Source organism: Helicoverpa armigera, chromosome 5, assembly GCF_030705265.1.
Source record: "Helicoverpa armigera isolate CAAS_96S chromosome 5, ASM3070526v1, whole genome shotgun sequence".
Classification (NCBI taxonomy): domain Eukaryota; kingdom Metazoa; phylum Arthropoda; class Insecta; order Lepidoptera; family Noctuidae; genus Helicoverpa; species Helicoverpa armigera.
The window spans coordinates 12,925,965-12,939,144 of NC_087124.1; the positions used below are offsets into that span (position 1 = coordinate 12,925,965).

At 35.4% G+C, this 13,180-nt stretch overlaps 1 protein-coding gene across 1 annotated transcript; it reads left to right on the top strand.

The window, feature by feature from the left end:
- Positions 1-1,036: 1,036 nt before the first annotated feature.
- On the top strand, positions 1,037-7,713 carry LOC110374678 (innexin inx7). Its single transcript, XM_021332500.3, has 8 exons — positions 1,037-1,186; positions 3,249-3,540; positions 4,330-4,507; positions 5,218-5,365; positions 5,581-5,770; positions 6,067-6,217; positions 6,504-6,693; positions 6,983-7,713. Exons 2-8 carry the CDS (start codon positions 3,292-3,294, stop codon positions 7,137-7,139), a joined length of 1,263 nt encoding a protein of 420 aa, XP_021188175.1. The 5' UTR covers positions 1,037-1,186; positions 3,249-3,291; the 3' UTR covers positions 7,140-7,713.
- Positions 7,714-13,180: the final 5,467 nt, after the last annotated feature.

Consider the following 13,180-nt stretch of genomic DNA (forward strand, 5'->3'; position numbering starts at 1 on the left):
ATAAAAACTATAAATTCGGTAAGTAATTTACGTGTTTGATGATTAATTTCTTTGAAATAATTTAATCACTAATCCTTGGATTGTTTAAAACGAACCTTACACGCACACATGGACATATTTATGTTTAGTTGCTACTGAACAGACGCACTTCGTAGCACGTAGCAATCTCGTAGATTTCACAATCATGAAAGATTTTAATATTGTATTATAATACCATTAAAGTTTTTGTGGATGTAAGGGTAAGTGAGTACCAAACTTTGGCAATAATCAAGTCATAAACAGCCGTGAAGTCAAATCGAAAATTTGATAGCCGAAAAAGGTTCAGTTATTGTTATAGTTAAACATTGTAACTTACCAAGTAACTAAAATAAATGTGCAATTTATTTTAGTTACTTGGTAAGATATTTTCCATGCAATTGTGTAAAAAAACCATTTTTGACAAAAATGTCACTTAGATCACTCTGGCTCTAGCATCGTCACTTGAGTTACCTGTAAAATAAAAATTCTTTATATTCCGCAAAAAAAAAAATCGAATTTAATCACTTCCAGTTGCGTTTCAAAAACCTTGTAAAATCAAAATATGTGCATACATAATTGTTACAGTAAATATTAGTCATTATGTCGTCTTAAGGTAATTTGGCATTTATCTGAGATCTACAGATCTACAGAGTAAACTGGCCTAACCTTTACGAATTTGGGACTAATTAGAGCCTTTGCCATACTTACATGTTTTTGTTTGAACACAGCTTTTAAATCATCAAGCTTCCGTTTATGTTAAGTTTTAAGTTTCATGAAAAAACAAAAGAACTCGATTATCTTTTCACTGAAAAGCATTCGTCATACTGCTTTCCTGTTTTTCAGCAAATTGGAAACAAGTTTTTCTTAAAAAAAAATTGATAACAATCAGGTTTACTGTTGACCGACTGTTCCGTCTACAGTTTGTGGGTATCGTACTCTATATCTGTACTTTTAAGTATTTGAAAATCGAGTTCCACATATTAATCGCAAAATGTTAAAACAAAAGAACAAATAATTGAGGCACATTACACACTAGATCGCACTTATCTAATCGTTATCATTGCTATCAGGTGACAGACGACAGGACTCGCGCCAGTATGCGATCAGCCTTACGCTGGTATATGTCAGTGGAGTATAGTGCTGTGTGCGATCAGCTGGAAGTGAGAGTGTAAGTGCATATTTGTTTATTATGTAGGCATCTTTGTTAGCGTTGAGATGAGAAGTTTCTGCCGTTGCTAATCTGATTTTGATAATTCGGGTAAATCTACATAACTATTAAGAGATAACTACAGATGGTTTTGTAAAAAAGGATGTAGGTAGATATTGTTGTAGGCAAAAGATTGTTTTGCATAATCTGTGTTTGTATCCTAGGTGGTAGAGATGAATTTTTAGCCGCATAGGTAAAATCTGTATTTGTGATGTCGTATGCAGAAACTGTTTTGGATTAATGATACGCATATTCTAAGTTCGTTTGTATTTAGGGATTAATTTTTGAGGTTATACGTGAATTTTAATTGTTTAGTTATTGATTTCATTTTATAAGACTTCATTTTAAGTCTGATGGTGAAGAAACTAGTATTTATTGACATAAGGTTTTGTTAAAATACGACTATTGTATCATTGTTTGTACAATATCGTAAAGTTCGTTGTCATTAAGGGCATTACAGAATCAATCATAAAGTAAATAACGAGATACATATTTCAAGCCTTTGTGATTGCTGCAGTACCTACTTATATTTGCACAATTGCTTTTCATTCACAATTCTCTGAAAAATTATCTTTTTGTAATGATCAAAGGTACTGAAAAATCGAAGGTTTTTTTAAGAACATGTATCAATATCTAAGGCTTGGCTCCTACGTTATACGATATCTTTGGATACATCGATTGTTATCAGTTGTTATCTTAAGATAACTTTGCAACAGGCACTCACTTACTTTGTGAAAATGACCTGCTTTGTCAAATGCATCGTTGACAAATATTTAAACTCGAAGTAATGGGGTTACGGCTAAGTAAATCTTGGACACCAATAGCTGATAAAAAGGTGAAGGAAAACATCTTGAGGAAACCTGGACTATGTAGTCTGAAATCACCAACCCGCATTGAGCAAGCGTGGTGATTAATGCTCAATCCTTCTCCGGGTGAGAGGAGGCCTGAGCCCAGCAGTGGGACGATAAAAAGGCTGTAACAGTAACAAGTAACAATGGGTTTACACATGAACAACATACTTTCACTTACGCAAATGAGTTAGTAAATTGCTGTTCTATCTAATATGATGTTTTAATTCTCGTTTATTTGTCCACGTTTTCCAAAAAAATCACTGAGTATCTATTCGGTAGGGAAAATCAAGGTTAACTGAGTCAAAAAGTAAAAGTTAAAGTCAAATAAAAAGCTGTAAAGGTTTTATATCAAAAGTTTCAATTAATTACTAAACGGACAATTTACATATATAGTTATAGTACTAATACTTTACATATATAGGTATAGTTTTTAAATTCGTTTTTTGCATTCACTTGTTAATTATGCCAAGGAGCCCGAGAAATAAACAAGCTGAAAAGTCCATGGAGGCTTTTATTTAAGCACCTAAATTCCTAAGGATCTTGTTACCCCTTGCACTATCATGCTCCACGCAGTTACAGTACCTACAAAATACTAACTATTTATGTTAAAATGTTACTTACTTATCTTTTATGGTATATCCCATAAAATATACTAGTACCATGCGTATTGTTATCAAACAAAATATGTAATGGTAAGATTTACTTAAAGATATGAAGAAATATGTGGGTCATGGTTATGACAATAAGAGCCATAAAGACATATTTTTGTTACAATAAGGCTAACTATCTAAGGTCGCACTACTTACGCAATTCGAAGTAGAAGATCCTTTATATAAAAAAAAAAACACAAGAAACTTTCTGCAGAGGTTTATTTAGACAACAGAGCTTAATTAGGTACTTCAAAGAAAATATAAAGCATCATCATCTTCCGAGCCTTTTTCCCAATCATGTTGGGGTCGGCTTCCAGTCTAACCGGATTCAGCTGTGTACCAGTGCTTTACAAGAAACGACTGCCTATCTGACCTCCTCAACCCAGTTACCCGGGCAAAACGGGACCCCTTGGTTTGACTGGTGTCAGACTTACTGGCTTCTGGCTACCCAAAATACTATTAGAAAACATAAAGCATAAATACTTATAAATAAATTAATTTAACTTTTCTTTTTTTTTGCAGTCAACCCTTCTAATGCAAGTTTAAAACCAGACAAACCACCAAGATGTTAGCGTCAACCCTATCAACGCTGCTAGGGCCGCGCATGCGCGACACTCTATCCCTACGCAAGCCCATCATAGAGAACATAGCCTTCAAACTGCACTACCAGCTCACAGTCACGCTCCTGTTGCTGGCTGTGATCCTCGTCTGCGCAAGAGACTATATCGGAGCGAGCATTAGCTGCATGGCGGATGCTGGGATACCGACGCCTTTGATTGAAAAATACTGCTTCTTTATGGCTACTTTTACTATTGTAAGTTGGTTTTGTCTCTTTAACATGGTCGATTTATTTGATGATATAGACGTACTTATTACTTACTCATATACCAGTTAAAATAATAAAAGCCACTTGAAAATTATGAGAAGTATCCCTTTTATATGTATATAGAATTATAGGTGTGCTTTGAAGTAGTAAGTTTGCAGCGGTTTATTCAGACTTGCCAAGTAGTTGTTCCCTTGAATCCAAACTATTTGTTGTTGATTGGAAATCATCAAATGACCTCTGCTGCTGTGGGTGCAGCATGAGGACGTCAGATGTGTGTCAGACTCTTACTGACTAAACCTTTTTTAGCTCTTTATGTACCAAGGCCGTGGTAAATCTTTCGAACAATTCCGCAGCCCCGGCAGGCTTTGGCCTCGGTGGGACCTACTGTGGTTTGCTGACATCTCTTTGAGGAGAAAGTGGAACAACGCGCAATGCCGACACGGGCTTCTTGACTCCTAGGAGATGGACGAACAATGAGCCACTCGAAACTCACCGCCCACATATCCATGCCTACGGTGGCCGGAAGTCGTCTCTCGACACCCGGCGCTCGTGGTTTCTTCCACGTCTACCGCAGCGGCTGGGATGAGAGGTGCGAACTCTCAGTCACTCAGCCACCTCTTTATCTAGCATGACTGCTTCGCAGTAGGATATGATGGCATTCATCCGCTCTCGCCGGGCCACGGCTTGAACCTTCAATTGACCTTGAATCCAAACTGGAAAAAACTTCCTTTCTTAAAGCCTGCCAACTGAAAGTACACTCTATTTCTATAACCTTAGGTTCGACATTACAACGAGAGCCTGCTGCAAGGTGGGTTCCTGCCCCACCCTGGTGTGGGTCCTCTCTCGGACTCTGATGAGACCCTGCATCATACTTACTACCAGTGGGTGCCGTTTGTGCTGTTCATTCAGTCCATCTGCTTCTATATGCCGCATTATATCTGGAAGAAGAAAGAAGGTCAGTAAACCACATACTACAAGAAATATTAAAGGAAGATTATATCTTCATTCTCCTTACATTGTTGTGTTCATGCTTCCTTTAATCGTTGCGGTATCTTGGAGTCTGATCATTCAGTGTAATACAGCCTTTTTCGCGTCGTGAGAAACAGTGATAGTCTATTTATAAGTACATATAAGACAATAATATAAAGTATGAAATATGTAAAAAATGAAATATTATAAAATAAAAAGCTAAATAGTAAACCATTACCCAAATAACAGTGAAGCTTAAAATAATTCAATCAACGAATAATGTATAAATAAGTGACAAATAGTAAATATTTAATTAGCTGTATTACTGAAAATGTTTGGCGTGATTAAGTTGCATTCTGTGTATTTTTATATGATTTCACACTGTCTTTATCTTATCTAGATAATTCAGGTTAAGTATAACATTTTTCTTAGAAATGTGTGTCATAGCAATATTGTGGTTGTGAGTCTTAACACAAAGAATGTGATGATACTTCCAGTTGTTTTCGTAGGAAAAATATTCAGGGTCATATAATATGAACCTATGTATGTACCGCCCATATTATATTTGACATAAGTAATTTAAGTGTAAGAATTTGGCTAACAAAAGTATGCACAGCACAACTTCATAGAAATGGTCAATCATTTGATGTATCATCTTGAAAAAACGGCCATATCAATCTTAGTATTTCTTTGCAGGGGGTAGAATACGAGCTCTAGTGAACGGCCTGCAGTATGCCAGCCTAGCGTTAACGACAGAAGATATGAACGTAGCCGGCATGGACGTGCCTTCGAAGGAGACGCTGGAAAAACGCATTGATATCATCAGGAGGGATATTAAACTGAGGTAGTATATCTAAACCTAATATTATAAAGCTGAAGAGTTTGGTAGAATGCGTTAATCTTAGGAATTAAGAACTGGTTCGATTTGAAAAAAAAACTCAAAGTTTTCGATAGCCCATTTATCGAGGAAGGCTATAGTCTCTTTTTATCAGGGTGTACGAAATAGTTGCCAAAAGAAGCTAGTTTTTACTAAAGTTGTTTTACCCCCTTTTATTCCAGGTTGCGTATAACGAGGACCTGGTCAGTATGGCTGGTATCCATGGAGGTGGTGAACCTTCTCCACGTCATGTTCCAGATCTGGATCATTGACAGGTTCCTCAACGGAGCCTTCATAGGACTCGGTCCTAGTGTGCTTAATTACGACGAATGGAATAACATTGCTGATCCATTGGAAACTGTATTTCCTAAGGTAAGAATACTTAGTAGATCTATATTTAGATACAGATTTCAATAAATTAAAAAATATGCTATAAATCTTACAATTTCTCCAATGCTTTCTTGATTAATTTCTCCAATTCAGCTATGACGAACGAAAAACTACATTAACTTCTTTTTCTTTCTTGCCGTGTCAAATTTTGGGTAACGGAATAAGTTTGCTCCTAATCTTATATCTTTTCATGTTTACTTAGTTTCTCCCAACTCCTTGATATCTTTCACAAATTCAATAATTACAGCTTTCTATAATTTCTCTGTTGTCTTCACCAGGTGACAAAGTGCATCTTCCACAAGTACGGTCCCAGCGGTTCCATCCAGCAGCATGACGCGCTCTGCGTGATGGCTCTCAACATCATCCACGAGAAGATCTACACTGTGTTGTGGTTCTGGTTCCTGTTCCTCTTCATCGTCTCTGTTCTTGGTAAGTTTTGGAAGAACTACATTACCTACATTACCGACTACATTTTGGGATTGAAGTCTATTAACGTAATTTGTCTTGTTTAGGCTCCTAGCCATCAGTGATTGACAAAGTATAATTGTTGATTAGATTCTTAATATATTTAAATTAAATGTGATTGGGGTTTAGCAATCAATATGACTCTGAGTGCATCCCACATATATTTTGAGTTCCTCTATCACAAGAGTTCACCTAGCAAAACTGCTGCAGTGACAATTTTGCTGAGTTTTGATTCTACTTTTTCTTACAGCTGTAGTTTGGCGTTTCATATCGTTCTTCCTATACCGCCGCTCTCCGAAGTTCAACATGATGATGTTCCAACGAGCGACCCGCGCCAAGTTTGATCCCTACAACGTTATTGACGTCGTGAACGGCTGCCAGTTCGGAGACTGGCTGTTCCTTTACTACTTAGCTAAGAATATGCAGGGCTTCGTCTTCCAGTGAGTATATTTTGACTGTTAACTTTCTTAAATTGGCTTTTAAAAACCTCAGAGGTTTTATGTGACTTTTTAGCTGTTCGATCTTCTTTTGTTTGTGATTTTTTTTTCTCTTGCATCTCGTGTTAGATAAGAAAAGAAAATATTCTTTTTGTATATTTTCTTTAGTGATAGTATTTATTCACATTCGATATTGTACCGTGTCACTAAAAGTGACTTACAAACAAGTGAATACAAACAACAATGCAAATATTTTCCTAGATTTTTACCAAAAACGTTTTTTTTCTTTCAGGCAACTCTTCGCCCGACTAGCTGAAGAGTTAGGGAAGCGTGACATGCCTGACAATGACGACCCTGATGAGAAGAAGGGAGCTGAACCTATCCTAGTAGGCCATGTGAACTATGACGACGAAACATTACCGCTTAAGCCTGACAAGAAAGCCTCATAGTGAGGATTGATATTTATTAGGAATTACTTAAAATGAGAGATAGGCTAACAAACATTAGCAGGGTTTTAGGCAATAATCGAAATTATTTTTCTGGTTATAAGAGTATGATCTATTGCCAGAATTTTTAAGTATTAAATTATTTACTTATTTTGGTTTTGCTCAAAATAAACTTTAAGTTTGTACAGAAAATTAATGAAAGCAATTAATTTATTAAAATTATAGATTATACATGAAACAATATTTAGAATTTAGAATCCTTTACAATCTTATATTATTAAACAGTATGTAGCATAAATATTCGATTCAGAACAGACTTAAGGACAATCGACTGCGGATTTTATTAGGTATTAGGTAGGTATATTTTATAACCAACGAATAAAAACGTGCTTCTGTACTCGATAATAATCAGTTTTCTTAAAAGAAGTTCTGAATCGAAAGGCTGAAGAAATCGATGTATGATGATGATGACAGCTACGAAATTATGCATTTTTGTACAATTTAATTTAAATTGTCTAGTCCATATATGTTTTGTTATGTTTTTTAAAGTTTATGTGAATATAAGTGTGTTTTTTTACATTCTCGTTTTATTTTAAATTCGAATAAAATAATTTCAAAATTCCTAGATTGACTTTGGTTTTCTGTTGCATCTGCATTCAGTCCAGGTAATTTTAATAGCGATATACCTTACAATACGAGCATAGTTTAGTTGGTATTTTTAAGCGAGAACATCTTTAGATCTATCCTATCCTATACATAAATGAGTTATTGAATAAAGTAGCCCAAAGCAAACTAAACAAACTTGACAATTAAACAAACAAAGTTTTAAATGTCTTAATAAGGTTGGCAAGTTAATTAAGTTGTTAGCCTAACCTCCTTGCAAGCAGTTAGCATAGACACACGTCATCGCTAAAACTTAGAGCAGAAGTAAATACTTACAAAGTAGACTTTTAGTTATTTAGCAAATTAACGCGCGCCAAATGTTGAATTTCGAAGAAATCTGTAGTTTTTTTATGTTAGGTAAGTATTTAATGGGAAATATGAGACGAGGACTCAGCTGCCCACGTATATGGTCAAAGCTACACGACTTATTTTCAAAATTATGTGGATGATTTGCGTTAGAATACCAAAAGTCACGATAACCCTTGGGTGTCTATGGCCTTATGTACCAAATTAAACGTAACGTAACTTAATGCATTCAACAAAAACTCTTATACGTACACTAAAGTTCTAGGTAAAATTACCGTTCGAATTAAATTACATAGATAAGTAAGTATGCACATTTTCAAAAGGGAATTTAGGTACTTAGTTCTTGAAGACGCGGGCTAAACCCTGGGATACACAGCTACTTAAATGCATCCTATGTTGTACTTAATTATTTTGCGTAGGTAGTTACTAACAAGCTTTACCATTTAGGATTTAACTTCCTACTAACCGTAATATTGTCTCTGTAACAATATGAGCGACCTTTGACAAGTCTTGTTTATAAAAACCGTTGACAATATTTACTTTATACCTACCTATGTACCTACTTACTTAATACAATTGTGTGATAAAACGATGTGTTCGTTCATGTGGATTGTAAGTATTATGTATTAGTATGAGAAAATGTAACAAACGCTACTTATAAACTTTTAGTTAAACAATATATTGAGATATAAATACCGCAGAAGGTGCAGTTCAATATTTGCTCGGACCAATTTATTAGGGAATTGCTTTTTCCAAACAACACAATTTAATTTGTAATTGGTGCTTTGGTAATCATACATCCTTATTAGGTACTGTCTTTCATTTGCATCTTCCTTATTTTTTGGAAACCGATTAAAGATAACGGCAAGATTTACGGGCTTAATTAAATTACTGTTGTGCTAATTAACAACACAACCCTAGACTGTTCTTGGTTGGTAAAGAAAGTTATTTTTTATATTTTTTAAAATTAATTTATCAAATTATTCATCACGGTCTGCAAAAACGACTTTCTGAACACGTATAAAAAGAAGTCTATCTATAGCCTTCCACGATAAATGGGCTATGTAGATCTATTACTGAACACAGCAAATAATCATTTGAAATTATGGTACCTTTAGATATTTTGTAATTTTGCTTGTGTTAATTGACTTTGTGGTTAGATAAGGTCATAAAAATCTAAAAAGATTTTAGTTATACTTTAGGTACTTGAAATTAACATAATATCATTGCATGTTTTAATTTAATGAGTAATGCACACTGAGCGCCGGCGCCAGGCAACGCATCATGAATGCAGTTCCACAAAATAACTAATGAGTAATTAAGTCTTATTACGCCGTGCTTTTTTTCTTTGCCAATTATAAACATTCTCCTTTTACTAAGAGTATCCGCACACTACAGACTTTTAATCGGCAGATAGTTTGTTTTGCCCCATAAATCAATATAAAGATGGATGGTAGTGCGCACATTACAAAGATCAGATATTTTTTTTTCGGGTTCGCCGCGATCATGAGGAAGCGATGCGCTTCCATGATGGCGCGCTTGCGCTCCTCCTCCAATAGCATCCTGAATGTGTTTTCAGACCGGTGGGACTCTCCCCTGTTACATAGGTGGGTAAGTGTACAAACACACTTATCCAAATAATCCAATTATTGTAAAACCAAACCTACCTTTAACTGTTATTTAAGATTTTAATTTAATACTAACATTAGGCTAAGTTATACTAACACTAAAAATATGGAGAAATCTATACATATAATAAATCTGTAGGAAAGTAATTTTTGTACATTGAAGAAATTGACAAAAAAAATAGCCAGCATGTTAAAGGATAACTAACAGAACCCATTTCCATCATTTTTGTCATTTTTGTCTGTTTGTCTGTTTGTCTGTTTGTCTGTTTATCTGTTTATCTGTTTGTTCGTTCGGGATTCACGTAAAATCTACGGATTCAATGCAAACAATGCTTATATACAAAAATTCTACGTAACTTGGGGTATTACTTAGTTATTGTTTCATCGAAATCGATTCACTCTATCAAAAGATATGATTAATTTTGTGAATTCAAGATGTAAAATATTACGACACGCAATCTGTTTGTCAAAACTGTACATTTGAATGTTGTACTTATATTAGTTGATCGGCCTATTATTAACCTTTACACAGAAAATCACACCTTCATAAGTAACTTCGGAAGAAAAAAAAAATATGAAAATTTTGTTTAGCCAAGGTTAAAGTAGCTCCATCTGTGGTAATCTGTGTTAAATAAAATACATAAAATTTGTCAAAGGAGCGAGGTGGTAAATGACAATAAATTACCATACATTCTTAATAGAGGATTATTATTTCAACAGATGGAGTTATGTATTTTCCGTAATTCACCATATTTTAACACGTAGTGTAATTTTTCGATAGACATTTCGATAGTGTTTGTCAGTTTGCCGTGCCACATCAAAATCCAATTATAATTATTACCTTGATGAAAGGAAAATTAATAGTTCTCAGCCAAATTTAAAACGGTGCCATCTAAATTATTTTTTGAACATTATGTCAAAAATGATGACTTTAGTATAACAATTAATTATCATTTAAAGTTACAGATGGAGTTCATATCAGGATTTTTTCATAAACATAGTTTAGCAGGCGATTATCACACTGCCCCGCATGATGCAGCGTAGTGCGTGGATGCGTTTTTTTTCGTTGTATGGAAATATCTCCGTTTGAATGGAAAACACGCATAGTCCAACACACTGAAAATGCATCCACGCGCGTTCATGCGGATCACGCACATACATGCGGAGAAACACGCACCCCCGCGCGTAGGTGCGGGGCGAGACGCAAGGTATGGCACACTGAATCCCGCAGCGACGCGCGTGATTTTGAATGGGACTGACGTGTATATTTGAAAATGGAAGCCGCCGTGCGTGAATTTACAAAACGCACCTACGCGCGTGAGTGCGCGAAAAACCCGCACGATGATGCAGATCTGCACTCCCGCAGGAACGCGCGTAGGTGCGTCGACATGCAAGATGCAGCGTGATGCGGGGCAGTGTGAAGATCACCTTGTCTTCCACTAATGTGGTGGCCTTAAAACAAATTACTTTGAGTGAGTAGTATTAAGTAGACCTTAATTATTTTTTCTGATGCAAAATATGTAAACATAATCCTAGAAGAAAGGAGGATCTGTCCCTCGCAAGCGCTGCTAAGCGTGAGGTAGGTAGGTAATGTAGGATTCTGTAGCTTTAAGAACAAGCCCAGATACAAAGTGCAGATAAGAAATGGGAGCTTTCTCGATTTAATACCATACACACGTAAAATGCTTTATGCGTCTGAAAACGTACAAATTGCGCGTCGCATACCAGAGACATGCTTACTTTCAACTTCTGATCGCAAATACACTGGTCACGATTACGAACAGTCTCAGTAAAACCCGAGCCAAGTCTAAAAAAACACCTTTTATATAAAACTACGTTTGATGTCATTCAATCACAAAGACAGAATTTTTTGCTGTTGCAAATCCTATCCACCTGTATCCTATCCTAATCCAGCATGCATTGCAGGTGTGCATTGCACAAAAACCAATGGTATCCTACTCGAGAAGTCAAAAGAGTCGACCTGCCAACGTCAGCTTCTGCGCTAAGCAAGTATTCTTAATAGTACCATCAGAATTACATTCATCGTTGAATGAGGTGAATAAATTTTCAGAAACCACAATAACAGTAGGAGCCAAAGCATATGATCGCTTCATAGAGCTCTGATTGGCTCAAGTGACCAAGTCAGGTCTGATTTGTTAGTTCATCAGATCTTTGAACGTGTTTCGGTGGATACTTACTGTCGTCCTGTGTGACACAAAATACCCAACAAACAAATAATCCTCTCATAGTGGCAAAAAATGCCAAAAATAAATTTCTTATAGGAGCCGTATTAACGCTAATAAGGGTGCGTTTGGGCACAAATTACAAGAACAATAACCTCAAACCCCCCTTATATTTGCTTTATTGTCAGCTTCTTTTTCTTATATGTACTTTATTATAGCAAGCGATAAGGGAGTCAAACTAATAAAAGCAAAAGGATTTGTTCTTAAAAAGCCAACCAATCTTATACATATTTTATAATGGCGAGCAACAAGGGAGTAAAACTAATAGCGGCAAGACAAATACTATTTTATAGCTATTCGCCTTAAAATCAGTGTTTGAGATTCTGCAACAAGTGTTTTGTTGAGTGATTTTTTCAGTTTGGCAGCGTCAACGAGTATTTTAAAGAAAACAAGAACCATGATTAATTTCATTTATTTTTTTTAGTGTACCTGAATCCGAGAGTATATTGTGCTTGTTTATTGAGAGAACTGTGTGGGAATTCAAACGTATGATAAAATGTGGTACAAAAAGTGTAATTATATCAACGCGCCCTTGAATTTGAGTAGTTTTTACGTAAAAATGGGAATAATTATTAAGGCATGTTTTTTATAACGCTTTTACAAGGGTAATATCATTCTCACAACGTCTATTAGAAATCTATAAGATTATAAGCTCTGTAATGGCAACATTTATTCCATCTGCTATCGCCATTTTATCTACCGTTAGGGTTCCTCATTCCGTAGCTGTATTAATATTAGCTATATTACATTTGAGGTATTATCACAATGGTTGTATTTACGGAGAAGATCTCAATTTATGTCTTCTTCACTACCACTACCGTTATATTCTTCTTGACTGATTTCCTGTACCTACTTCATTGTCATCTTCCATAAAATCATTGACGGAACCCTCAAGTGATTTGTTGGTATCGGGTTGTCATTTTGTAGTATTATACTCGTAGCAGTAGAAGTGGTATAAGAATATTTTAATATGACCATCTAGAGAATAAAACCTTTTTAATGACTATGTAAGTGATTATGGATTGCATTCATTCTTGTAAAGACCATATAAAATGCAGAATATTGTTTGTTGGGTAGACATCTTATGAAATGCTCCTATGAGTGTAAAAGTATCATAGTTAGCTTATGCATTACTATTATAAGAACAGTTAGCCAAATGAAAAGCTTTTATAAGGTTTTGAATATTATAAGGCTTAAAAGCATT